The 26,071-nt window shown below is 49.7% G+C and overlaps 2 protein-coding genes and 1 non-coding gene across 7 annotated transcripts in view; 1 reads left to right on the top strand and 2 right to left on the bottom strand.

The window, feature by feature from the left end:
* Positions 1 to 1,139, bottom strand: part of ZNF341 (zinc finger protein 341) — a 43,366-nt gene extending 42,227 nt beyond the window's left edge. For all 4 annotated transcript variants that reach the window (XM_028118542.2, XM_088026752.1, XM_028118543.2 and 1 more), the window contains exon 1: positions 1,052 to 1,139. In XM_028118542.2, the coding sequence (XP_027974343.1) occupies positions 1,052 to 1,082 (31 nt within the window). In that variant the 5' untranslated portion in view covers positions 1,083 to 1,139. The remainder of the gene's footprint in view (positions 1 to 1,051) is intronic.
* A 5,528-nt stretch (positions 1,140 to 6,667) lies between these two features.
* PXMP4 (peroxisomal membrane protein 4) lies at positions 6,668 to 25,069 on the top strand. 2 transcript variants are annotated; one of them, XR_003611611.2, is made up of 5 exons: positions 6,668 to 6,905; positions 10,262 to 10,324; positions 12,730 to 12,928; positions 15,357 to 15,951; positions 16,287 to 25,069. XR_003611611.2 is itself a non-coding variant. In XM_028118728.2 (4 exons), exons 1-4 carry the CDS (start codon positions 6,793 to 6,795, stop codon positions 15,618 to 15,620), a joined length of 639 nt encoding a protein of 212 aa, XP_027974529.1. In that variant the 5' UTR covers positions 6,668 to 6,792; the 3' UTR covers positions 15,621 to 25,069. The 2 variants fall into 2 exon arrangements, 1 of the variants encoding a protein (XP_027974529.1); XM_028118728.2 differs by having other exon boundaries at positions 15,357 to 25,069.
* Positions 13,201 to 13,303, bottom strand: LOC114220860 (U6 spliceosomal RNA). Its single transcript, XR_003611640.1, has one exon. It is a non-coding gene; the product is annotated as a U6 spliceosomal RNA (small nuclear RNA).
* Positions 25,070 to 26,071: the final 1,002 nt, after the last annotated feature.

Raw genomic sequence — 26,071 nt, 5'->3', positions numbered from 1 at the left:
ACTGATCTTATCACACCCCTCTAAGAACATCTCGTCTGTATCCGCCTGCATCTACCCTGTGCCACGGTCCTAAAGTCACGGACTCCTCCCCACCCACCTATGTTCCGCAGGTGCACAGGGAGGCAGGCCTTCAGTGTCGGTTGTCTCCAAAGCCCAAATTCCCTGCACCTGGGGTTCACTTCCATGCTAGGAACCTCCAAAGCACAGGGCAATCAGTTGGCGCCCAGTGTTTATAGGTTTCCGTCTGAGGGCACTGTGTCCCAGCCAAGCACACCGTTGCCACCCATCGTTTCTTGGTCTGGGTGTATAAAACTCTGCACCCCAGCACGGTGCACAAAATAGGCGCCTAGTGTTTGTTGCTTTGGGTCTGTGAGCACCGAGTCCTGGCCTTGCACACAGGTAGCACCTATCCTTTCCTGGTCTGATTTTGAGGAACTACCTCAAGGCCTGAGGCACAGCTGGCGCTCGATACAAGGTCTCCGTGATCAGTTAGGCTGCTTCAGGCGCCAAGCCTCTCCCGCCCCCGCACCACCGTCCCCCACTCAGCGCAGCCTTGGCGGGGGCCTGGCTTCCACGCTGGGGCCTCCCCGGCTGTTCCCTCCAGGAAGCCCCTCCCGCGCCGGCCCGAGGCCCTCGCGGTTGACGCTGTTCCTGTCCAAGGCCTTTCCCCCCTCCGCCCCAGCCATGCCTACCCAGCTGTTCTGCCCCGGTGCTCCCCCGCCCCCCCCCCAGGGCTTTCTCTCCTCGCTGTTCCTGTCCCGTTGTCCCCCTTGCGCCGGCCCTCGGCTCCCGCGGCTGTTCTGGTCCCATGCCCCCGCCCTCCGCCATTGAGCCTTATCTCCGCCGCTGTTCCGGTCCCGGTGCCCACCCCCCCGCCGGGCCTAGTCTCCCGCGGCTGTTCCCGCCCGTGCCCCTCCCGCCCCGCGGCTGTTCCGGCCCCGGCGCCCTCCGCCCCGCGGCCGCCGCGCGCCCTGGGCCCGGCGCTGCGAGGACGCGGCGGGAGGGGGCGCAACGCGGAACAGCCGCCTCCCCAGGCCCCGCCGCCGCTCACCCTCCAGGGCCTCGAAAATCGTCTGCGCCATCTTGGAGCTGCCGCCGTCTCGGGAGCCGATGCGGGGCTACGTGAGCATTGTGGGAACCGCGGCGGGGCCAGGGCCGCCAGGGGGCGCTCGGGTACTGCCGCCGAGCCCCCCCGTCCGGGAAATTCAGCCATGGCTCCCCCGGATAACCCAGTCACCGGCATGTGGAGCCCCATCCCTGTCTCACTTGAATCCCCAATTCTGCACACGGGCCCCATCCCAGCCGCACACAGCAGACCTCCCAATTGGGTATTGGACCCCTAATATTATCTGGACCTGCCACCCCCGCCCCTGCACGTGAGACCCCCAGTCATGCAACATGGAACTTATTTCCACCGCACACAGTATCCCCCACCTAACCCGGACCACCCAACTCTGTGACAAGGACTTCCACCTAACCCAAGACCCCTGCCTTAGCTGTGCAACACTGATTCTCACTCCTTATCATACACTTATTGTCCCCAACTACAGTGAGCCCCATCCATCACACCTACTGGGAGTCACCTATCTCCTGAAGTGCCTCCCATCTCAACCTGGTCTTAATCCCCGATCATCTCAGACGTTCACCCATGGCTGTTGCTTAACCCTCCATTTCCACCTTTTGGGGACCTCCATTTCCTCTTCATCCAGACCTCCAACCCTGCCTCCTGGGGACTCCATTCTGTCAATAAAACCCCGATCCCGCCTTAGCAACCTTCAGCCCAGCCTTACAGAAAGCCTATCCAGGTCTCCCAGGGATTTCCCCCCACTCCAGTCCTCATTGGGGCACCCCCCCCATCCAACACCGCTCTCTCTTCATAGTTCATGCTCCATTAGCCACTAATTGGGAGTTTACTATGCACCAAGTCCTATAACAGCTCCAGGATCCAGTGCTCCTTTCCCTTGGAGTTAGGGGTGGGGGAAGCAGAGAGACATTAAATCTTAAAAATTAATTACCAGGTGTGACAGTGGTTCCAAAGAAGTACACTTGGACCACAGGGAAGAGTTGGGAAATGTGTTGGAGGGGAGAGGCAACCAGGGAGGTGCCCTCAATCATGATCTATGAATGTGGCCAAATCCTCCAATTGGCTATTGGATTTGACTCTAAATGTTCTCATTGTTTTTTCTTAAATACCTATTTTAGTCTCATCCAATGTAATAACCATAAGAATCACAATTTTCATTTTCTCATATTCACTAAATAAATATGTAACTCCTAAGAGTAAAAAAAAAATTTTTTTTTTTGTTCAAAGGTCCTTTGCCCTTATGGAACATTACTAGCCACTGTTCCTGATGAGTTGCCTCACAGACCCTCCACCTACACACCCCCTCAAGGCCCATTTCTACTGATGAACTCCCCATCTTGCCCCAAATACCACCCCTGTTTCCCCCAACACTACACCCCTTCCCCTTCCTATTTACCCTTGCACAGCAAGCCTTGAGCAAATGTCCCCCACAGAGAACCTACCATTTTCCCAGGTTGTATGCCTCACCCTCTTTCCGGGGGAACTTTGGAGACCCAGGGCCCTCCTCAAGCCCTAAACCCCCCTTTCCATTGCCTCTCTGACAGGAGTCAGGCCAGGGTTCCCACCTCCATGTCTTTCCTTTAACATCCCCATTGATCCAATGGCCTCAGATTCTCGTCATCTCCCCCCTTCAAGAGCTTCTCAATATAACTGTTCTTTTTAAAAATTATTCAAGTACTATATTAATACATTCACACTCATTTAATTAGAATTGACCCTTGAACAACAATGGGGGTTGGGGCACCAAACTTGGGGCACAGTTGAAAATCCTGTATACAACTTTTGACTCCTCAAAAATGTAGCTACTAATAGCCTACTGTGACCAATAGCATAAAGTCGGTTAACAAATATTTTGTATGTTATATGTATTATATACTGTATTCTTATAATAAAGCTAGAAAAAAGAAAATGTTAAGAAAATCATAAGGAAGAGGGGCATCTGGCTTGCTCAATTGGTAGAGCATGTGACTCTTGATCTCAGGGTTGTGAGTTTGAGCACCACATGGGGTGTAGAGATTACTTAAAAATAAAATCTTTAGAAAATGGAGGGGGCACCTGGGTGGCTCAGTAGGTTAAGCTTCTGACTCTTGGTTTCACTTAAATCACTGTCTCAGGGTTGTGAGATTGAGACCTGAATCAGGCTTGGTTCTCAGCGTGGAGTCTGTTTGGGTTTCTCTCTCTCCCTCCCCCTCTGCCCATCTCTCCACTTGTGCATGCTCTCTCTCTCAAATAAAGTAAATCTTAAAAAAAAAAGAGAAAATACATTTATAGCACTGTACTGTAAAAAATTCACCTGCACAGTTCAAACCCATGTTGTTCAAGGGTTAACTGTAATTTAAAATATTTATTACAGGGGCGCCTGGGTGGCTCAGTTGATTAAGCCTCTGTCTTTGGCTCAGGTCATGATCCCAAGGTCCTGAGATCAAACCTCACATCAGGCTCCCAGCTCAGCGGGGAGCCTGCTTCTCCCTCTCCCTCTGTCCCTCTCTCCACTCATTCTCTCTCTCTCTCTCTCTCTCCCCCAAATAAATAAAATCTTAAAAAATAAAATAAATAAAATATTTATTATATACATATTGTGTTAGACATCATTCTAGATGCTGGGGACACAGCCATGAACATAAAGACAAAAATCCTTGCTTTCGTGGAGTCATAGTCCTGCAGGCAAGATGGACTATAAACAAGAAAAAAAAAAAGAAATATTCTGTGATTATATATTTTCTTTCCTCTGCAGGAAAGGAAGCTACTTTGGACAGGGTGGTCAGGGAAGGCCTCTCTGAGGAGGTGGACTTGAGAAATGATATGGAGTCACATGGAGAAAAGGAAACACGCAGAGGTTATTAGCTATATCATCTTGGGCAAGTGCAAAGACCCTGAGGCCTAAATGAAAGAAGGCCAAAGAATGTAAAGGAACAACTGAGGATAATAAGTGAGGGATGAGGATGAGGATGGAGAGACAGACAAGGCCAGTGTGAGGGTCGAAGTTTAGTTCTGAGGGTGATGGGAGGCACTGGACAGTAAAAGTTTCCACTAATACAGTCTTGACAGTTTTCCATATATTTCCATATATCCAGGTGTATGTGCACATAGTTGATTTTTATCTCTTCTTCGGGACTTTGCAAATTCTGTTCTCTCTTACCAAAATGCTGTTCTTCCACCCTCATTGGAACAACACAAGCTTGCCTTTGTGCCTCCTCTAAAAAGCTTTCCATGATCTGCCTGGATGGGATCCCTCCCTCCCTCGCTGTTCCCGTTTCTCACAGTACCTGGTACTACTGCTGTCTTGTGATACTTTTCTTGGAAATTCCCCTTTCCTCCAACCCCTCAATAGGAGCTCTCCGAGCCAGGGAGGTACTGCATCCATTCTGGTTGGAACTCAGAGCTAGACACAGAGGAACCTGAGAAATGCTTGTTAATTGACCACCTGGCTGGGGCGCCTGGGTGGTTCAGTCATTAAGCGTCTGCCTTCGGCTCAGGTCATGATCCCAGGGTCATGGTATCGAGCCCCGTGTCGGGCTCCCTGCTCCGCGGGAAGCCTGCTTCTCCCTCTCCCACTCGACCTGCTTATGTTCCCTCTCTCACTGTGTCTCTCTCTGTCAAATAAATAAATAAAATCCTTTAAAAAAAATTGACACCTGGCTGATATAATAACTGAATGAGGTTTCAGGGATGTAGAATCCATTTCCAGCAGGCTCCCCATTCAGGCTGACTCCTGCTCTGAACTTTCTGCTCCTCTCCTCCATCTCTTCCTCCACCCAAATATGTCAGTCCTATTTCCTTAAGGCCCACTGGTTGGCACTGAACTGAATCAAATCACAGCTTAGAGACTCCTGGTATAAGTAATGTGGTAATTCCAGGCATGGAGCCAAGTAGGGAAGAAGGAAAGTTTGGGAAACTTCCAGTGTCCCCCTCCACAATGAGTGCTCCTGCCACCCCAGAAAAGTTAACTTCTCCATGCGGAGGGGAGAAATCATGAGCAGCTTAAACCAGAGTCCCAGTTACAAGGGAAAGGAAGTAAGGACACACATAGCAATGCTGGGCCCTGACATCTTGTTCATTGGCATTGGTAGGAGACAGCAAAACATGGTGGTTGCTATGGGCTGAATTGTTTCCCCCCAGAATTCATAGACTGACATTCTAACCCCTAGTACCTCAGAATGTGACTGTATTTGGATATTGGGCCTTTAAAAGAAGTATTTAAGATTAAACAAGGTTATATAAATGGGTCCTAATCCAGTATGACTGGTGTCCTTATAAAAAGAGGAAATTTGGACACAGGTATGTACAGACCATGTGAAGACACAAGGAGAAGACAGTCACTTATAAACCTTTCAGTGTTTTTCAGGGGAAAATTTTTATATTTTATGTAACATTGCCACTATTTTCAGAGGAAGGATTACCTGAATAAACCAGTCCACTATTACTGAAAAGGAAGGAAGGAAGAAAGAAAATCCAGTTTCGGTGCTAAAATAGGCCAAGTATAATTCCTCCTTCACTGACCTCTGACACCATCTTCTGACACTGACCCAGGCAATAATATCCCAGATAAATACCACATGGCCCAAGTCCTGGGGGATACCCTCACAAGCCACAGCCACCACTCAATGTGTAGCTGTGATCCAATGACAACTCCACATAGTGACACACATAAATTCCACCCACCAGTACTCTGGGAGATGTCAACCCCAAACTGTATTGCTTCAACAAGCATATGTTGGACACCCACCATGTGCTAAGTGCTGGGGTTACAGCAGAAAACAAGACAGACAAGGTTTCTGCGGTCATGGAATTTACAGCCCGGTAGGGGCAATGGACGATGGAAATGTAGCAAACAAGTAATTTCAAAAAGTGAAAAGTTGTATGACGGAACTAAAAGAGAGGGCAGTGCTACTTTAGATGGGACATCTAAGAAGCCCTCTCCGAAGAGGTGGCATTTGATCTGAAACCTGAAGATTGAAAAGGAGCCCACCATAGGGGTAATGCATACCAGTCAGGAAAATACTAGGTGAAAAGGCGCTGAGACAGGAGCCGCCTTGGCATGCTCAAGGAACGGCAAGGAGACCAGTTTGGCTGGAGAGGAGTGAGTGAGGGGCCAAGTGACAGGATATGAGGTTAGAGAAGGAAGCAGGGGCCAGATTATAGTCTTTCTTGTGGACTGTGGGAAGGAGTTTGGATTTGAAGAATAAATGGAAGCCCTTGAGATCTCATATGATTTATGCCCTAATAAGTTTGCTAGGAGCACTGTTACCCAATCAGAACAGTTTTGTGTAAAGACTTGTGAGGCCTGGCTCCTCCCAGGGTCACCCTCCCGATTCTAGGGAGGGCGGCTCCTCTTTCAAGGAACGTCCTTTCAAGCTCTCAGGTGACATACCTCCTGCCAAGCACGAAGGAAACAGGCTACCTGGTTGGACAAATCCACGTGTGTGATTCGGGCTTTCTTAGAGCTGGTCGGGCGGAGCCCGTTGTGATTGGTTACAAACTCTCCACTCTTCCAATCAGACCGCTATTCGGGAGAGTGCGTGCATCTCGTTCCCCGTGTGAGACGAGTGAGCCATTTGATCGGCTCTCCCCGTGAGAGTGGCAGCAGACGCAGCCTATGAGCGCAAAGACGCGCTGCTCGGTCCAGTGCGGCCAGCGGCGCCGCCGGAACCCGGGGCTGTCAGTGCTGGTGCTGCTGCTCTCTCCTCACCCCGGGCGTCCCTCGCACTATGGCGGTCCCGCCGCAGCTACGAGCCCTGCTCCATGCGGTCAACGAACTGTTGCGCAAGCGCCGCTACCACGCTGCTTTGGCCATGCTTAAGGGCTTCCGGAACGGGGCAGTGTGAGTGGGGCCGTTGGGCTGGGCGTGGGCTGAGGGATGGGTGCGGCTGAGGTAGGAGGACCGGATTCTGGGCGCGTTGCCCCCCTGTGTGCCCTTGAGCAGCCCTAGTGTGTTTCTAGGACTCGGTGTCCACCATCTGCTCAGTGGGCGCTGGGGATTTTGGGTTCCTTGCGCCTTCTGAGCTGCGGCTCCCATTAAGCTGTGTCTGGGTCCTCCGTGCTTTGCAACCTGGGGCACTTGCCTTGACCACCTCCCACTCCAGCCTCTGTATCCCCTCGTTGGGGCCGACCCCCACCCCACCCCGCCTGCTTTGTGACCTTGGGTCTGTCTGGCTTCAACGGCCCTATCTGCACAATGAGAAGTGGCCACTGGCATCTAGCAGGCCAGCGGCGCGTTGTGTGCGTGCTCCCACCATTAAGCTGCCTGTGGGCTCACATCCCACATCTCACTCCCCATCCGTATGACTCTAGCTCTAAGTCCCCATCCGGCCCAGGGGACTCCTGGGGCATAAGCCTGAGGAGTGACAACGACTGTAAAAGAAGGTGCAGCTGTTTGCTGGGCAAATTGATTCCACCCTGGCCATCAGATCTGCTGGAAAGGAGGTCTTGGGGTCATTTCACCTGGCTGGTAACTGCAGGGGAGCTCCCCCTCCTTTAAAACTCATGCATAACAGTATCTTTTGTTGAGCACCTACTGTGCCAGAACTGGGGATGCAACAGAGAACAAACTGAACAAAGACCTGTCCTCTTGGAGTTGACATGCTAGTGGCAGCATGGCATGTGGTGAGAGTACCTCTGGACTGCCTCTGCTCGAATCTTGGTACCACCTACCTGTGTGATCTTTTTTTTTTAAAGATTTTATTTATGGAGGCGCCTGGGTGGCTCAGCTGGTTAAGCAACTGCCTTCGGCTCAGGTCATGATCCTGAAGTCCTGGGATCGAGTCCCACATCAGGCTCCCTGCTCAGCAGGGAGTCTGCTTCTCCCTCTGACCCTCCTCCCTCTCATGCTCTCTGTCTTTCATTCTCTTTCTTGCAAATAAAATCTTAAAAAAAAATTAAAGATTTTATTTATGTATTTGACAGAGAGAAAGAAAGCGCACAAGCAGGGGGAGAGGCAGGAGGCAGAGGGAGCAGCAGACTCCCCACTGATCAGGGAGCCTGATGTGGGACTCGATCCTGGGACCCTGGGATCATGACCTGAGCTGAAGGCAGATGCTTAACGACTGAGCCACCCAGGCGCCCCTAAGCTATTTTAGTTTTCATTTTTTTAGGCCAACTGAATCTACTGATAGCCACTATAGAGTGTCTCCTGTACACAGATTCCCAGGAAAATAAAGCAGAAGAAGATGAGGAAGGAAAGGGAAAGTAATGTGTATTTCCTGCAGAGAGGGGATAGTTCTGGTCTGCTGCTGTTTTCTCGGTGGTAGGGATGAATTTGCACAGGTCATTTCTCATCTCTCCAGTCACCTCAGTGGGGGCCTTAAAGTTTTTATTCAGTCATTTGACATAGAGAGAGCAAGAGAGGGAACACAAGCAGGGGGAGTGGGAGAGGGAAAAGCAGGCTTCCCACTGAGCAGGGAGCCTGATGCGGGGCTCGATCCCAGGACCCTGGGATCACAACCTGAGCTGAAGGCAGATGCCTAACGACTGAGCCACCCAGGCGCCCCAAGATTTATTTATTTTAGAGAGAGAGGAAGAGCACTGGGTGGGGAGGGACAGAGGGAGAGGGACAGAGAGAATCTCAAGCAGACTCCCGTCTGAGTGTCCTGAGTGCAGGGCTCAATCTCACCACCCTGAGGTCATGACCTGAGCCGAAATCAAGAGTTGGACGTTCAGCTGACTGAGCCACCTAGGAACTCCTCAATTATTTTAATTTTAAAAGCAATGCTTAACCATTACAGATCATTTTGGAAATACGGAAAAGTTAAAAAAAGACAAAAGTAAATTCCCATATTCCTCCAGCTCAGGGAACATTGCTAATAACATTGTGGCATATTTCCTTCCAGTCTTTTTTTTTCTTAATCCATTTTTACAAAGCTGAGGTCCTCCTGTGTATCATAGTTGGAAAGAGGTACACTTTGAATAAGTAGAAGGAGGTACGATGTTACTCAGCAACTGTTTTAGGGAATTTGTTAACTTTAAGATAGACCAAGCTAAAGGTAGAACCTTCCAGAAATTACCTTCCCTCACAAATAATTAAGGGCAGTTCTAGAATCAGTCAGCAATCATGTATGGAGCACATTACTATATGTCAAGTACCATGCAAGGTGCTGGGGACTCTGCAGAAGACAAATCAAACACGGTCCCTCCCTCACAAGGCCCACGGTCTAGTGGAGGAAAGAGATAATTAGAATAGAATAGGGGCACCTGGGTGGCTCACTCGGTTAAGCGGCTGCCTTCGGCCCAGGTCATGATCCCAGGGTCCTGGGATCGAGTCCCGCATCGGGCTCCTTGCTCATCAGGGAACCTGCTTCTCCCTCTCTCTCCCTCTGCTTGTGCTCTCTGTCAAATAAATAAAATCTTTAAAAAAAAAAAAAGAATAGAATAAGTAATTACGAGTAATCGAGCCATTAACCCAGGACTGTAAACCACTGCAGAGAAGGTTGGAGCTCCATGGCAATGAAAATATTGCCCTAAACCTCGTCTGGTGGGTAAGAAGCCTCCACAGAGGTGCCCACTGAGACTGGAAGGCTGAGGAGTTGGCTGCCGCGTGAGGAGCAGGGAAGAGCGGTCCGGGCTGAGGGAACAGCCTGCCCAGAGGCAGGGAGGAAGCTGGTGGGTCAGAGGAACTAGGGGAAGGCCATGGGGCTGGAGCAGGAGAGGAGGGGCGCTGGAGGTAGGAGAAGTAAGCAGGGGCCAAATCCTGCAGCACTTTCAAAGCTGTGGGAGGAACCTGGATTTTATTCTGTGAGTATTGGAAAGGTATTGGCCACTTTGAAGAGGGGATGTGATATGATTTCAGTGTTAAAAAAGTTGGGTCTGACTGCAACGGGAAGGTCAGGGTAGAACCGAGGGAGCAACTCCACACCGGTGGGGTTGGAGGGGGTCGGTGGAGGCGTTTGACACACGTTGTCCCCTTTCATTGAAATTATAACCGGCCCTCTAGCCTGACGTCCCCTTTTGCTGTTAGGCAAACCGAGGCTCAGAGAAGTGAAGTAGCAAGCCTGAGGCCCCACTCCTACGAAGGTGTCAGAGCTGGGGTTTGAACCCATATCTAACTTGGAAGCCAGCATTATCTTCCCTTCCGGGGTGCCGTTCAGATTAGGGCTGGAGGCGGGTGGGGAAAGGCGTCAGAGAGCCTAGAAAGAAACTGTGAGGCAGTGATGCCGTAATAACTGTTTCCTTTCATTTCTGCAGCTATGGAGCCAAAATCCGGGCCCCTCACGCGCTCGTCATGACCTTTCTCTTCCGGAGTGGCAGGTACCCACCCCCTCTGCACACCCCTCAGACTGGGGGAGAGTATGGTCAGCCCTCAGTGCCAGGAAGCTTGCACTACCTTCCTAGCTAGGTCTAGCCGGCCCCCCTGCCACCACCATCTCCTCAAGTACAACTCTGATCCTATTATTCCTGCTCAAAAACTCCCCGGGCTGCCACAGTCCTCCAAAAAAGCCCAGCTTCCTTCCTTAAAAAGCCCTCTGCAACTAGTCGTGTCGAGCCCTGGGTGGCGTATGGAGCTGTTGAATCACTGTCTTGTACACCTGAAACTAATATAACAGCCTATGTTCACTATACTGGGATTAAAATAAATTAAACACAAAACCCCAAAGGCCCTCTGCTGCCTGGGCTCAGCTGCATCCCCACACTCCTCCCTACGTCCACCTGGGAGTGTCCCGGGCCCACAGGACTGCCTGGCACGCCGCGTGTTGTTCCAGCGCCGTACATTTGCTTATGTGGTAACCTCCGCCGGGCGCACCCTTTCCTCTTCACCCTACCTTTATTTCCTTCCTGGCAGCCCATACCAGTCATGTGAGGATCACTTCCTTGGGAAAACTGTCCGTGACCTCCTTCACTCGCTCAGACTGCTTGGTCTCCCTCCATCCCCCATAGCTTTCCCCTCATGGCACTTCTCAGAAACCACTCTGTGGCCTGGTTTTTAACGTATGTAGCCTCACCTGGCTCTTGTAAGAAGCACACATGGACAGCCTACTGGCCAAATCCAGCTTGCAAGAGTTTCTCTTTTTCTGTTTTTATTTAGGATTGCTTTTTTTTTTTTAAGATTTTATTTATTTGAGAGAGAGAGAGTGTATGAGCACGAGCAGGGGGAGGGGCAGAGGGAGAGGGAGAAGCAGGCTCCTCGCTGAGCATGGAGCCCGATGGAGGACTCGATCCCAGGACCCCGGGATCATGACCTGAGCTGAAGGAAGACGCTGAACTGATTGAGCCACCCCAGCGCCCCTAGAAGCATTTGTGAAGGCAAGATTAGCACCAACACTTAACTGGAAAATCCAGCTTTCTTGCATTAGAACTGGCAACACTAGAGGCACCCGGCTGGCTCAGTCAGTAGAGCATGTGACTCTTGATCTTGGGGTCATGAGTTTGAGCTCCATGTTGGGCATAGTGTGTACTTAAAAAAAAAAAATTAACAACAACAAGAAAAAACTGGCAACACCGCGCTCATGTTCCTCTGAGGCGAGAACCAGCTGACTCTTAGCTGTCCTCACTCACCTGGCAGACTTCCACAGGTTGCGTTAGACCCACTTCCAAGGCCCTCATCGAGCCTTGAGAGCACTTGGTTGTGTGATCCTTGAATTGACTTCCGGGAGTACTTGCTGCTCTTCTCCCTGTGTTCTCTCACGCCCCTAGTGACTTAATTTTAAAAGTTAAATAGAATCCTTGCCCAACATGGGCGCCTGGGTGGCTCAGTCGTTAAGCGTCTGCCTTCGGCTCAGGTCCTGATCCCAGGGTCCTGGGATCGAGCCCCGCATCGGGCTCCCTGCTCAGCGGGAAGCCTGCTTCTCCCTCTCCCACTCCCCCTGCTTGTGTTCCTGCTCTCGCTGTGTCTCTCTCTGTCAAATAAATAAATAAAATCTTAAAAAAAAAAAGAATCCTTGCCCCCAACTTAAATGTGCACTTTTCTCAGGATAAAGACAAAACTGCATGTCCTCACTTCTCACATTCTGTCCCCCCCACATTCTCTGCTCAGGCCTTGATGGTTTCTTGCTGTTCCTTTACTCCCCACTCTCTGTCCCTCCTCCAGACCTTTGCATGTGCTGATCCCTCTGCCTGGGATGCAAGCCCTCTCCCCTCTCCACCTCATTGACGACTCATCCTTCTGATCCTAGGATCATCTCTGGTCAAGGTCAAAGTTTGATCCTTGCTTTGTGATTATTTATGTTTCTCTCTCCCATCAGATCACATACCTTATGAAGGCAGCAAGCATTTTTTCCTCAGAATCCTATCCCCAATTCCAGTACGTAGTAGGCTCTCCCTTACTCCCTCGTTCATGTCCTCACCCGCTTATGCCAAAAAGTCATTTACATTTACACCTACTACGTGCCAGGCTCTGTTCTGGGCCCTGGGGATCAACAAGCCAGGTGTAGGCACCACCCTCTGGTAGCTTCCACTGGGTTGGGGTGGGAGTGGGAAGAGATTAAGCCTATTAATGTCAGCTGGTGGGAGAGCTGTGAGGGAAAAGGGGACAGAGTAGTCGGGCAAGGCCTCTCTGAGGAAGTGACATGGAGTCAAGGCCTGAACCCAGTGGGGGAGCAGCCCCCAAGGACATGGAAGCTAGAGGCCTGGGGCTGGCTCAGGTTTGCATGCCCAGTGGGGGAGTGCCCTGGGAGTAGTTGGGCCACCACTCATGGGGGTTCCCGGTGTTTGTTCAGCCTCCAGGAGAAGCTGCGGGCCATCCTGCAAGCCACATACACCCACTCCCGGAACCTGGCCTGCTTTGTGTTCACCTATAAGGGGCTCTGCGCCCTGCAGGCCCACATGCAGGGCGAGACCTACCAGGTGCACTCGTTCCTGGCTGCCTTCATCGGGGGCTTGCTGGTGTTCGGAGAGAACAATAACATCAACAGCCAGGTAAAGACCCTTCCCCAGGATAGGGCTCAGGGATCAGAGGCCAGGATGGGGAGGGACATGGTCCAGGTATAGAATTAGGGGTGGAGGTCAAAGAAGAGGAACTCTTTGCTCCCTTCCATGTCCAGGTGTCTGTAATCCACCGGTCCCTGTGTGACCTTGGGAGGGTCACTTTCTCTCCATTTCCCCATCTGTAAACCAAGCAGCTTGCTGAAACGCCATGTTTCCCCAAGTCCATGTGTGTAGAGCAAAGTTTTTTTTGTTTTGTTTTTCTTTTTAATACGGAACGCTTCGTGAATTTGTGCGTCATCCTTGTACAGGGGACTGCTAATCTCTGTGTCATTCCAGTTTTAGTCTATGTGCCACTGAAACGAGTGCGATTAAAAAAGATTAGGGGCGCCTGGGTGGCTCCGTTAAGTGTCTGCCTTTGGCTCAAGTCATGATCCCGGGTCCTGGGATTGAGCCCCGCATCGGGCTCCCTGCTCCTTGGGAAGCCTGCTTCTCCCTCTCCCACTCCCCCTGCTTGTGTTCCCTCTCTCGCTGTCTCTCTCTCTCTGTCAAATAATAAATAAAATCTTTAAAAAAAAAATCCAACAGGGCGCCTGGGTGGCTCAGTTGGTTAAGCGACTGCCTTCGGCTCAGGTCATGATCCTGGAGTCCCGGGATCGAGTCCCACATCGGGCTCCCTGCTCAGCAGGGGGTCTGCTTCTCCCTTTCTTGAGAAAGAGCTCAAGGAAAGCACAAGTGGGGAGAGGGGCAGAGGGAGAGGGAGAGGGAGAGAATCTCAAGCAGACTCCACGCTGAGCATGGAGACCCACGCAGGGCTCGATCTCAAGACCCTAAGATCATGACCTGAGCCGAAACCAAGAGTTGGATGCTTAACTGACTGAGCCAGCCAGGCACCCCCATGCATGTTTAATTTTTTAAGAAACTGCCAATCTATTTTCCAGAGTGACTGTACTATTTTACATTCCCATCAGGAATATACAAATGATCCATTTTCTCCACATCCTAGCCAGCATTTGGTTTATTGCATTTTTAATTTTAGCCATTTTGATAGGTCTGTAGTTCTTCTCATTGTGGTTTTAATTTGCATTTCTGTAACGGCTAATGATGTTGAACATCTTTACATGTGCTTATTTCCCATCTGTAGAACTAGTTCAGTGAAACATTTGTTCGCATCTTTTGCTTATTTTCTAATTGGATTGTTTCTTTTTTTACCATTGAATTTTGAGAGTTTTTTTAAAAAATATATTCCAGGTACGAGTGTTTGTCAGATATGTGTTTGCAAATATTTCTCCCAGCTGTAGCTTTTATTTTCAGCCTCTTTGTATGGGCTTTCACAACCAAACAATTTTAAATTTTGATGAGAGCCAATTTACCAATTTTTTATTTTTGTGTGGGTTGTAGTTTTTGGTGTCAGGTTACCTTTCAGTTTTGAACCATGTGAATATATTCATTTTCTAAAAATCTTAATGAACAAGAATGATAAATTACAGAAATGAATAGCAACATTAAAATACCTACTACAGGGGTGCCTGGGTGGCTCAGTCTGTTAAAGTATCTGGCTCTTGATTTCAGCTCAGGTCATGATCAGCTCAGGGTCTTAAGACTGAGCCCCGTGTCACGCCCTGCACTGAGTGTGGAGCCTGCTTAAGATTCTCTCTCTGCCTCTCCACCCCCCTTCTCTCTCTCTCTCTCTCTCTCTCAAATAAATAAATAAAATCTTTAAAATGCCTATGCCTGGGTGGCTCAGTCGTTAGGCATCTGCCTTCGGCTCAGGTCATGATCCTAGGGTCCTGGGATCGAGCCCCGCATCGGGCTCCTTTCTCAGTGGGAAGCCTGCTTCTCCCTCTCCCACTCCCCCTGCTTGTGTTCCCTCTCTCACTGTGTCTCTCTTTGTCAAATAAATAAATAAAATCTTAAAAAAAAAAAAACCTACATATCATTCGGATCATCAAATCACTTCAAATCATCTTGCACACTAGCTTTGAAAAACACTGATCTGGGCACTTCTGGCTGGCTCAGTTGGAAGAGCATGGGACTCCTGAACTTGGGGTCGTGGGTTCAAGCCCCACATGGGGTGTAGAGATTACTAAAATAAATAAACTTTTTTTAAAAAAGATTTTATTTATTTATTTGAGAGAGAGGGAGAGAGAACAAGCGGGGAGGAGAGAGAGAAGCAGGCTCCCCGCCGAGCAGAGAGCCCAATGTGGGACTGGATCCCAAGGCTCTGGGATCACGACCTGAGCCGAAGGCAGATGCTTAACCAACTGAGCCACCTAGGCGCCCCTAAAATAAACAAACTTGAAAAAAAAGAAAAAAGAAAAACCCTGATCCTGTGTGCAGTTGTGCCCCAGGATGTGGGGTTGGGCCAAAGGTTCTCAGCGGCTGTGCCCTCCTGTAATCCCCTGTCATTCCCTCCCTGCAGATCAACATGTACCTGCTCTCCCGCCTCCTGTTTGCCCTGTGCCGCCTGGGCGTGGAGAAGGGCTACATTCCCGAGCCCAGGTGGGACCCATTCCCCCTGTTCACCGGGCTGGTGTGGGGGCTGGTGCTGTGGCTTTTTGAGTACCACCGGCCCACTCTGCAGCCGTCCCTGCAGTCCTCCATGACCTACCTGTACCAGGACAGCAATGTCTGGCATGACATCTCAGACTTCCTCCTCTACAACAAGAGCCTCCCCTCGAAGTAATGCAGCCCCGAGGTGCTGATGGGGGCTTCCACAGCCGAGATTGTCTCCCATCGGTGAATGAATCACCCCCAAAGGATCCTGCCTTCTCAAGATCATGGTTCTCAGACTCCAACTTTTATTGCCCCAGGGTTCCATTTGCCGAAGCAAAAGCACTGATTTCCAAGACCATTAGGTGCTCTCCAATGGCGGAACGAGTGGTGAATTGGGCTGCGGGGCCTCGACGTGATTCCGGCTGTGCTGCTGGCTACTGTGAGACCAGGGAAAGGTCCCCCCCCGCCCCCGGACGTCAGGGGTCAGCGAGCTCAGAGGAGGGCCCTGAAGTCTCTTTCTGGTGGGTTATGGTCTTTGACCATTCTATGTAACAGGATTCCTTGCTGGGGGGCAGTGGGTTACAAATATGTTTTTAGAAAAAATTAAATTCCTGGACTCAGGTGTTGCTCTAGTGGAGAAGCTCTAGAATTCCACTGTCCAATAGAAGCACAATGTGGTCTGTATATGTAATTGAAATTTGTCCTAGTAGCCACATGAGAAAAGGTAGAAAGAAGCAGGTGAGATTAATGTTAGTTATAGATTTTAACCTGGTATTTCTAAAATATTATCATTTTAACATGTAAAAATGAATATAAAAATTAATGAGATATTTTATATTCTTTGTTCTTGTACTAGGTCATCAGAATCAGGTATGTAGTGTCTCCTTACAGTGTGTCTCAATGGGGACCAGCCATATTTCAAGTGCTCAGTAGCCACATGTGGCTAGTGGCTACCATATTGGATAACACAGATATGGAACACTTCTATCCTTGCAGAAAATTCTAGTGGACAGTGCAGATATAGAGCTAGGGGACATGGATTTAAGTCCCCACTCCACCACTGTGTAACCTTGGGGAAGGTTCTTAACCTCTCAGAGCCTCAGTTTCTTGCAAAATGAGGATAATCATAATACACACCCAGGTCCACGTTGGATTTGTGTAACTACAAGAGCTGCTATTACTACTAATTACTTCCATTTAGTGAGCTCCTACTTCCTCCCGGGTGCTTTGCACATATTATTTGTAACCCATACAATGACCTTGCCAGTGTGTATTTTGATCCTCATTTCGCAAATGTGGACACTGAGAATCAGAGGGGGGAAGTCACTTGCCCAAGATAATACAACCAGTATGATAGCCAAATCAGGGTTTGAACCCAGAGCTGTCTGAGTTTAATACCCATTTTTTTTTTCAGTGCCTTATGTTAAATTTAGAAACCTAACCTATGCTATGCAAATGTTAACGAGTTCTAGGATGGGCTCCAGAACGGGGTGCAAATTCAAATGCCTGGAGGGTTCTGGCAAGGGGCATAAATGAAAATATTGTGCACTCAGGAGTGATGGTAACCTGGGGAACTGAAGACTCATGTGCCAGTCCGATTTTTAAAATCACTGTGCTGGACAAATCAAACCAGGTCTCCAGGAAGATGTGGTCCATGGCCCATCAATTTGAGACCCTTGGTCTAGTAGGAATACTTCAGTCTCTTTTTAGAAATTACTAGTAGACATGTGTCACTGGTGATCTTATTAAAATGCAGATTCTGATTCAGTGAGTTTGGGCCAGAGATTCTGCCTTTCTCGCAGGCTTCCAGGTGCTGCTGGTGGTGCTGCTGGTCTGACCCGTACCTTTAGTAACAAGGTAGTAGGGAATGATGTGCAGCCAACCATAATCTCTTGTTACAAATGAAGAAGCCAAGTCACAGAGCTGTTAGGTAATCATGGTGGGATTAGGCCTGATTTTAACAGCAGTGTTCTCAGCTATGACATTGACCTGCACACTTGGAGAAGGTGATCTGGAAGGTTCCCTGAATTCACTGTGTGGAGGCTGAATGAGATCCCCAGGTTATGAGGAGGAAGGGGGTGGCCATCAGCAAGCAGATGCTGGGGGTGCTTCACCCAGTCCCCACTAACTTCTCGCTTCACTGCACACCAGCCAACTCTTCCAACTGCCACCCCTGTGTCTTTCTGCCTGAGGGCTCTCGCTTGCCCCTGGCACCTGCTCTGCCACCCACAGCAGGTCTGGAGGAGTAACACATCTGATAACTCCCAGGCGCATGCTCCACACTGGCTCCTGGAGTTCCCTAGCAGGACTGAACTGACCCACAGTGGTCACTTGCTTGATAACTCCTCCCCCACCCTTCCCTGTCTCCTTCATCCCTAACATGGGATCACTTCCCAAATAAACCACTTGCACTGAAATCCTTGTCTTGGGGTCTGCTGTTGAGGAAAATCCAAACTAAAATTGGCCTCTGGTGCAGCAAGCTGAGAGTCAGTGGAGGTTACGGAGATAGACTTCGGAGCAAGAGTGCCTGGGCTCAGCCCTGTTTGCTCAGGCAAGTGACTTAACCGTTCAGTACCTCTGTTTCTTCATCTATGAGCTAGGCATGCTAATATCACTCACCTCACAGCATGGTCTGGAGGATTAGACAATATGATGAGTATAAAGTAAGCACTCAGTAAATGTTTGCTGTTATTTGTAATATAGCATCCAAACGTAGGAGGAAGTGTGGTCCTAAGAACTGAGTACCCCCCTGCTTTTAGCCTCTCCTGCCCCCCAGCTGAAGGTACAGCCTTGGCGCTCTGCCTGCCTAGCATCCCCCCACTGCTGCGGGGGGCTGGCCGGCTGCGCCACCGACTGTCTCTGCTCTCTAAGAATAGGTTTCCCTCACAGATGGCATCTCTCTGGATCCTGCCAGAGCATCTGGTGCCTCCAACTGCTCACTCCAGGGAGCAAGGCTGTGTGGTCCTCTGCTGAGGAGCAGAGCCCTGCTTCCAGCAGACCTGGGAGGAGTCCCCACTTGCCTCCCTCCTAGCTGAGCTTCCATTTCCTAAGATCTGTAAAACTGGCATTGCCGAAGGGCCCTTGGCACACAGTAGGCACTCTATAAACGCTAGTTCCTGAAATTGTACAATGGTTTACATGTTTATTAAGCACCTGTCACATTCCTGTGAAGTCTTCTGACATGCAAGACTATAAAAAATAATATTTCATCAGTAGCCCATGCTCATAGTACAGAACTTACATGGTACAAAAGGTGTATCACAAGGAAAAGTCGGGCTTCCTCCTACACCCAAGCTCCACCCCCAAACCCCCCCTTTTGCCAGGAGCACTCACTGTTAGTACTTTCTAGTGTAGGCTTTCTGAGATATTCTGTGCACAGCCACCTGTCTTTGTCTTACGAGAAACTGTTTTAGAAGATTTTATTTTACCTTTTTTTTTCCCTTAAGTAGGCTCCATGCTCAGCATAGAGCCCAACAAGGGCTTGAACTCACAACCCTGAGATCAAGATCTGAGCTGAAATCAAGAGTCGGATGCTTAACCAAATGAGCCAGCCACGCGCCCTTAAATATTTGATTTCTTTTTTTTTTAAGATTTATTTATTTATTTATTTATTTATTTTAGAGAGAAAGAGCACAAGTGGGGGAGGGGCAGAGAGAGAGAGAGAGAGAGAGGGAGAGAGAATCTCAAGCAGACTGCCTGCTGAGTGTAGAGCCCAACATGGGGCTCCATCCCATGCCCCTGAGATCATGACCCTAGCTGAAATCAAGAGCTGGGCGCCTAACCAATTGCACCACCCAGGGGCCCCTAAAGATTTTATTTTTAAGTAATCTCTCTACTCCATGTGGGGCTCAACCTCATAACCCCCAGATCAAGAGTCGCACATTCTGCCGACTGAGCCGGCCAGATGCTCCTGTCTTCCGAGAAACTTTCACATCACATTGTCATCTCCAAAAGTCTTTGGCATTTCTTCCTCGCGCTCTGCATGTTTAGTTTCTCTTTGATCCAGAATCTAATACGAAAGGAAGTCCTTTCTTTTAACTGGTTCCCACCCCAACTCCACTCCCTGACTCGCCAGATATCTCAGGCAGGTTCTTACTGTGATCAGCGTCTGAGATGAACCGCCCTAGACATCCGGAGCCTTCCGGTCGCTGACACCAGACATTCAGGCCCACGGAGCTCCGAGTGAAATGGAGAGGACAAAACTGAGGTTAATTTGGGACCTTCTGCTGCTCTGCTCCCAAATTAGAGATCATTCAGTGAGCCCATGTGAGAGCAATGATTCACAGGCAGAGACGCCAAGAAACTGCCTCCCGACGCTCCCTGCTCCCGCCTTTCACATCACAGGCCCCAGAAAGAATGCTGGAGATGGCATTGCATTGTCCGCTTGCTTCGAGAATCGGGCTTTGAACCTGATGCCCTCCTAAACCAGAACACTGTGCGGGGCTCCACCTCCCAGAGCGAACCCATGTCGCCGCAATCTGGGACTTCAGGTGCCTTGCTTTCTTTAACGAATTAGGGAGTATTTATAAAAAGAAACATTATTTTCCCCCCTCCCCTTGTCATGTTCCAGATGGATAGGGAGAGAGTTTGTCTTACTTCAGCCCTGAAGAGTATTTTGGGTGAGAGGGGTTTCATTTTAACCAGAGGGCCTCCCGCACGACTCGCTCCTGTGAGCCGCAGGCCGCCCTGGGCCACCTGGAGGACAGAGGGAAAGCTGGACTCTCCTCTGAGGATGGCTTTTAGAGAGGGCTTCCTAACGGAGGGCTCCCGCCTCCTGTGCTGGGTCTCTGCGCCCGGAACTCTGTCGGTGTCACGATTTCACAAACAAGACAGGAAACGAGGCAAAATGGAAACGTGGGTCATGGGGTCTCTGTGGGAAGCCTCGTTCCCATTGCTTTTCCAGGCTTCTTCAGACTCTCCTCATGGGCTAGATGTCCGCAGAGAGAAGGACCAGGGCCAGACCGCATCAGCTCTTTTAAGACTCGTTTTTGGGGGGTATTTTTAGTCTGTGTCCTGAACCCCTTTGGCATCTGGTGAAGCCTGTGAACCGCTTCAGAATGCTGTTTTTAAAACTCATTAAATGGGGCGTCTGGGTGGTTCAGTTGGTTAGGCGTCTGCCTTCGGCTCAGGTCATGATCCCAGGGTCCGGGGATCAAGCCCCGCATCGGGCTCCCTGCTCAGCGGGAAGCCTGCTTCTCCCTCTCCCACTCCCCCTGCTTGGGTTCCCTCTCTCGCTGTGTCTCTCTCTTAAAAAAACAAAACAAAGAAAAAACACCTCATTAAATAAAATACGTAGGGGGCGCCTGAGTGGCTCAGTTAGTCAAGCCTCTGACTCTTAATCTCAGCGCAGGTCTCAAGGTTGTGAGAGCAAGCCCCTGAGTCTTGGGCGTGGAACCTGCTAAAGATTCTCTCTCTCCTTCTGCCCCTCCCCCACTGCTCATGCGTGCGTGATCTCTCTCTAAATAAATAAAATACATAGGATTACAAAAAAAAATATGGACTTGAGATAATTATCAAAATATTTTTAAATTTGTAATTTAGTAATAATATGCCTTTTTTTAAAAAACACACTAAATAAACAGTGGCCGGTCTAGAAGTGTCATAATTTCATAGGTGCCTTAGGCATAAACAATACCTCAAGACCCTGCAGCAGCTGTGACAGGGCATGGAAGTAGCTGTGGTTTCTGTTGCCAATGAAGGCCTGGTGCTGCTAATAGGCCTCTGGTCTGTGGCCTGCCTGAAATGCAAGATGTTGCCCTGCAGTCAGAGGCTGGTGAATATACAGATGGAATTTTGTTTCTGTCCAAGTTCCTGGAACTTGGGTTCATGGATCAGATTCAGAACTTTTGCTTGAGAGTGACCTTCCCAGCCTGACCACATGGCAGGTGTCATTGTTTACCAAGCCCTGAGCACAGGAATAAGAAAAATACTGGCTGATGTTCGCTGAGTCCTTACTAAGTACCAAGTTCCCTGTGATATTGGACACTAGGACTCGGTAATGAAAGGGCCAGCTCCTGCCCACGGGAGGCTTATAGTCTAGGGAGGGAAGGCTGACACGTGAATACACAAATATCATTTTGGAGAGCCGTGGGTGCTAGAAGTCAGTAGTACAGGGCAGTGTAATAGAATGACTTGGAAGGGGAGAACAAGAGGGGTCTATTTTCCAGGGAAGGCCTGTGTGAGACCCATGATGAGGAGAGAGCCATGCAAAGATACAGAGGAAGGGTGTTCCCGGCACAGGAACTGCAAAGGGCGCAGAAGAGGGAACCAGTGGAAAGCGTTCCCAGGCCTGGCAGGAGGCCCGCGTGGCTGGGACAGAGCACAGGGTCGGTGTGCCGAGCGCTGGAGCGCTGGAGATGGAGGCTGAGAAGCTGGCTGGGCCTATCAGGCGGGCCTTGGGGGCCACACTAAGTGGTTTGGGTTTTCTTATAAGTGTTGTAGGCAGCCTTTGGCAGGTTTAAGCAGGGGCGTATGTGATGTGATTTACATTTTGGAAAGATTCTTCTCGCTACAAGTAAGCAGCCGGGCTGGAGTAAGGATCCAGTGAGGAAGCCATGTGGGGGTCTGGGTGAGAGACCGTGACGGTCTGGATCAGGGTGGGCCCGTGAGGTAGAGAGAAGTGGGCACATATGGGGTGTAATGTGGAGAGACCCTGTGGCCCAGGGCTGTGGGGCGTAAGGAAGAGAGGTGTAGCGAATGGCCCCCATGTTCCCCCTCCTTAGGCCTTGCCTCCCCCACCTGAGAAAGGGAAGCCCTGACCTTGCTCCCCCCCTGCCTCTTCAGCCCCCTACAGTCCTGGGGCCCCTGGCATGCGGGCTTCCCAGCTGGTCCCAATTGTTGTTACTCCCCAGGGAGTCATGGGAACACACTCCCCCTGCCCCCTCCAGCCCCCTCTTCCCAGACAGGGCCAGGCCCTAACAATGCCCCCTCAGCCAGCCAGTGGCCTGGACACAATGCCCCTGATTCGGTTCATTGCCAGCTCCAGGAGGCCTGCTGGGTTTCCTGGCCTGTTTGGCATATATATAACTCTGGCTTCCAGCAGGGATTTTTTTGTTAAAAAAAAAAAGTCCCTGGCTCCTCCTCTCTGAATATCTTAATATATTATAAAAAGCCATTCCCTTCCTATCCTGAGGTCTCCCTCCCTCCCTCCCCTCCCTTAACCGCATTTGCCATGTGCCTGTCAACCCCGGGGACCAAATGCAGGTCAGCAGGTGTCAGCGAGAAAACGAGAAAAAGGAAGAAAAGCTGCTTGCCCCGCCATGGCCAACCTCGAATGTGCTGGTGATGCTGAAGATCATGAGAATAATCTGAGGGCTTGTGACATGGCAGGCACCATGCCCAGTGCGTTTTGTACACTAGGTCTCATTACTTCTAAGGTGCCATCAAAGATGAGCTACGACATTATTTGGAGCCCCTAAGAAAGAAAAGAGCTACCAACTACAATTTAGGACATGCCGTTGATTGTATGATGCCCCTCAACTTCAGAGATATTAAAATATGGGGGGGAATCTTAGAATCTATGGAGTATGGGATCATCTCATCTATTACACTTCATTGCCCTCTGAACATATTTTTCTCCTTATCTTTGTGCCTACTGGGTGGGGGTGGGGGTGCAGGGATTGCTTCATGAAAATTCTCCTATTCTGCAGCCTCTCTCGAACAGTTTCCTTTGCCCCCTTGCCGCCTTGAGAGGAGATGTAAGCAAGCTGCTTCAGTGATTCCTCTTTGATCCCTAACAGCAGCTGACATTTACTGAGCACTCTCTATGTACCCGCTACTGTCCTAAGCACTTTAATGTCCCGGCAACCCTATCCGGTAAACACTATTTTTTACCATTCTCCTTTTACAGATGACAACGCAGAGCCCCTCTGCTCTAAGGGTCCCTTGCTGGCTCTGCGGCCCTGGTCCGGGCAAGCACAGCTACTCTGTATGGTTTTCCTCCTCTCCCTGGAAAAGCAGAAATGGTTCTCAGAGGTTGGGGGGTGATGCAGAGAATGGAAGTGGCACTGGGTGAGCCTTGGAGAAAGGAGAGGCCCCCAGACCATGAGTTCAGTGGGTAATGGGGTTTGGGGGAAGGGAGGATGGCTTATCGACCTGAGACCTATCCACTTAGGCCATACCCTGGACCCTCTGGCCCCACACACTACTGAACATATGGACCGATTGATGGCCAAGGACTTAGCCAAGGCCACACAGCCGGGCAGCTGTTGGCTGGCACCAAGCCCCGTATCTCCTGTTTCACCATGAGTTGCCCACTTTCTCTACTCTGCCTTGCCCATGTCTTCTCTTTAGTTACCTGCAAAGCAGAGGAGCTGTGCAGGTGCTGGTTAGTTCCTCAGCAGTAAGAATATCGCTAGTAGTAGTTAACATTTATTGGGGGCTTACTCTGTGCCAGGCACAGGCATTGGGGATTGCAAACTCAAATCCCTGAATGGCGGGGCAAGTAAGGCCACTGAGTGAGGTGGGCCAGGCAGGGACTACGGTGGCCTAGAGGGTCAAGGCTCTGGCTCAGCAGGGGACGGCAACCGCTCAGCATGGCCTGCCTAGTATTGCCAGATAATACTGTTTGATTTTTTTTTATTTTTTTTAAAGATTTTATTTATTTATTTGAGAGAGAGAGAATGAGAGATAGAGAGCATGAGAGGGAAGAGGGTCAGAGGGAGAAGCAGACTCCCCGCTGAGCAGGGAGCCTGATATGGGACTCGATCCCAGGACCCTGGGATCATGACCTGAGCCGAAGGCAGTTGCTTAACCAACTGAGCCACCCAGGCACCCCAGATATTACTGTTTTAAAGGAAAGCCGGATATTTGAATTTTTATATAGCATTTCCCAGTTTAAGAAAATTTTAAACTAATTCACAATTCAGAAAAACAAAATACTCTGTGGGCAAATGGAATCATACCTGTGGGACAGTTTGCAAAATCTGCTTATTTTCTCATTTAACCCTGACACACATCCTATAAGGGAGCCCTTGCCCCTTGTTGTACAGATGGGGCAAACCAAGCTCTTCAAGAGCGTGAATCACCTACTCAAGGTCATCTAGCCAAGCCACATAGTTGGGGTCTGCCTGACTCCTAAGGCTTGCTCCTTATGTTTAATGGCCTCTCAGATGGGTAAGAACCCTGTGTTCAGACACAGCCAGAACTGGTACAGTGACAGAACACCTCCAGGGACAGCAAAGCGTCAGAGAATTCAGTGTAGCAATGAGGGATCATTCGATACCAATGTGATGTTGCAGACATAAAGCCCCGCCTCCCTCTGCCAGAACTCAACAATGGACGTCTCTGTGCCCCTTAATAAAATTAAGTCACCACAGAATCATTTCTCCCAATGATGCAGTCATGATGATGAGATGTTCTTGTTTGGAGATTTTTTTTTTTGAAAAAAAAATTTTTTTAAACGTAAGAATGTATGCTTTGGCGAGGTGGTGTATGTGGAATAAATAGGCTTGAATTATTTGTGTTGTTTGTCAAACTTCTTAATGAGCATGTGGTGCAGGTTCATGTAAATAATTCTGACTCTCCCCCTGAACTATGAGCTCCAGGTATCAGAAATGAGGTCTGTTTTGTGTCCAGCTGTCTCCCCAGCACCTAGCACAATGTCTGACACAATTGCTCAATAAATATCTGTGGATTGAATGTGGTTCAAGAAATGAATTGACTTGTCCAAGGTCACACAGACCGCGGTTCCCATTTACATCCACCTGATTCAGAAGCTCTTCCTATCACTTCTCCACAATGCTGACTCCTGGAAAAACTCAAGGGAAAGATATCTCCACAGTGAGGATGATGTTGGGTCCAGGAGCTTCCACCCTTTTGGACTCCTCTAGAATTAGATGTTGGTGGAGGTGGTCATGGGGGTGAGCATCTCCTAATTAAACCACTATCCATTATAATATCTTTTGGAAACCACACATTATAATCTTGACAGCCCTGAGCCTGGCCCTTGGGGTATTTACAGGAAGTGATGAGGTATGAAGGGCAGGCACTAGGGTTTGGCAGTGGAACAGGCCAAGTTCCCATCTCATTTCTGCTCTCTGACCTTAAGCTGTGAGTGCCCCTCTCTGAGCCTCCTTTTTCCTGCACCATGTGGATAAACCAGCTTCACTTAAGGGATTATTGGTTCAAAGGAGATCATCATTGGAAGTGGCTGCCCAGTAATTGTGGAGCTTTTGGAAGCCTACCAGCCTGAAGAGAAGTGTTGATGTAGAGAACAGCCTTATCAGTATCTCCCAGGCTTGAGGCCAAGGGTCCCCATCTTTCAAACTTTTGCTGCTTTCAAGTGGGTATTAATAGATACAGAAGGCCCTTTTCTCTTTCTTGATTTCACACTGGGAACTCTGGTCTTCACTCCTTTCTGCTGCAGCAGGACCGGAGGGATTGTGGGAAGAAGGCACCTGCTTCTACCTGGGAGGTTGGGTACTTGAATACTTTGGGGAGGGCAGGGCTTTGGTAAACCCCTAGCTTTGACCTCCACCAAGCATTTTCATCTGCTAGGTAAGCTCATGCCCTTTGGGCCTCAGCTTTCTCATCATGACATGGGGCAATAATAGCAATATCTGTCTTGCTTCTCCAGCAACCAGTGCAGTGCTTGGCAGAAGACAGGTGCTCAGTAACTGTTTGTCGAATGACTATTGGGTA

The sequence above is a fragment of the Eumetopias jubatus genome, unplaced genomic scaffold, assembly GCF_037043125.1.
Source record: "Eumetopias jubatus isolate StellerSeaLion01/CBP00866 unplaced genomic scaffold, mEumJub1_p1.0 scaffold_9, whole genome shotgun sequence".
Taxonomy (NCBI): Eukaryota; Metazoa; Chordata; class Mammalia; order Carnivora; family Otariidae; genus Eumetopias; species Eumetopias jubatus.
Note: the sequence above shows the minus strand (reverse complement) of the source record. Positions and strands in the feature narration are given on the sequence as shown.

What these genes read in the sequence shown, in the direction of transcription:
- PXMP4 (XM_028118728.2), top strand. Translation starts at nt 6,793, where the DNA reads ATGGCGGTCCCGCCGCAGCTACGAGCCCTGCTCCATGCGGTCAACGAA. An exon ending in GGCTTCCGGAACGGGGCAGT is followed by an intron (nt 6,906 to 10,261) that starts GTGAGTGGGGCC and finishes TCATTTCTGCAG; the next exon opens with CTATGGAGCCAAAATCCGGG. An exon ending in ACAATAACATCAACAGCCAG is followed by an intron (nt 12,929 to 15,356) that starts GTAAAGACCCTT and finishes CCCTCCCTGCAG; the next exon opens with ATCAACATGTACCTGCTCTC.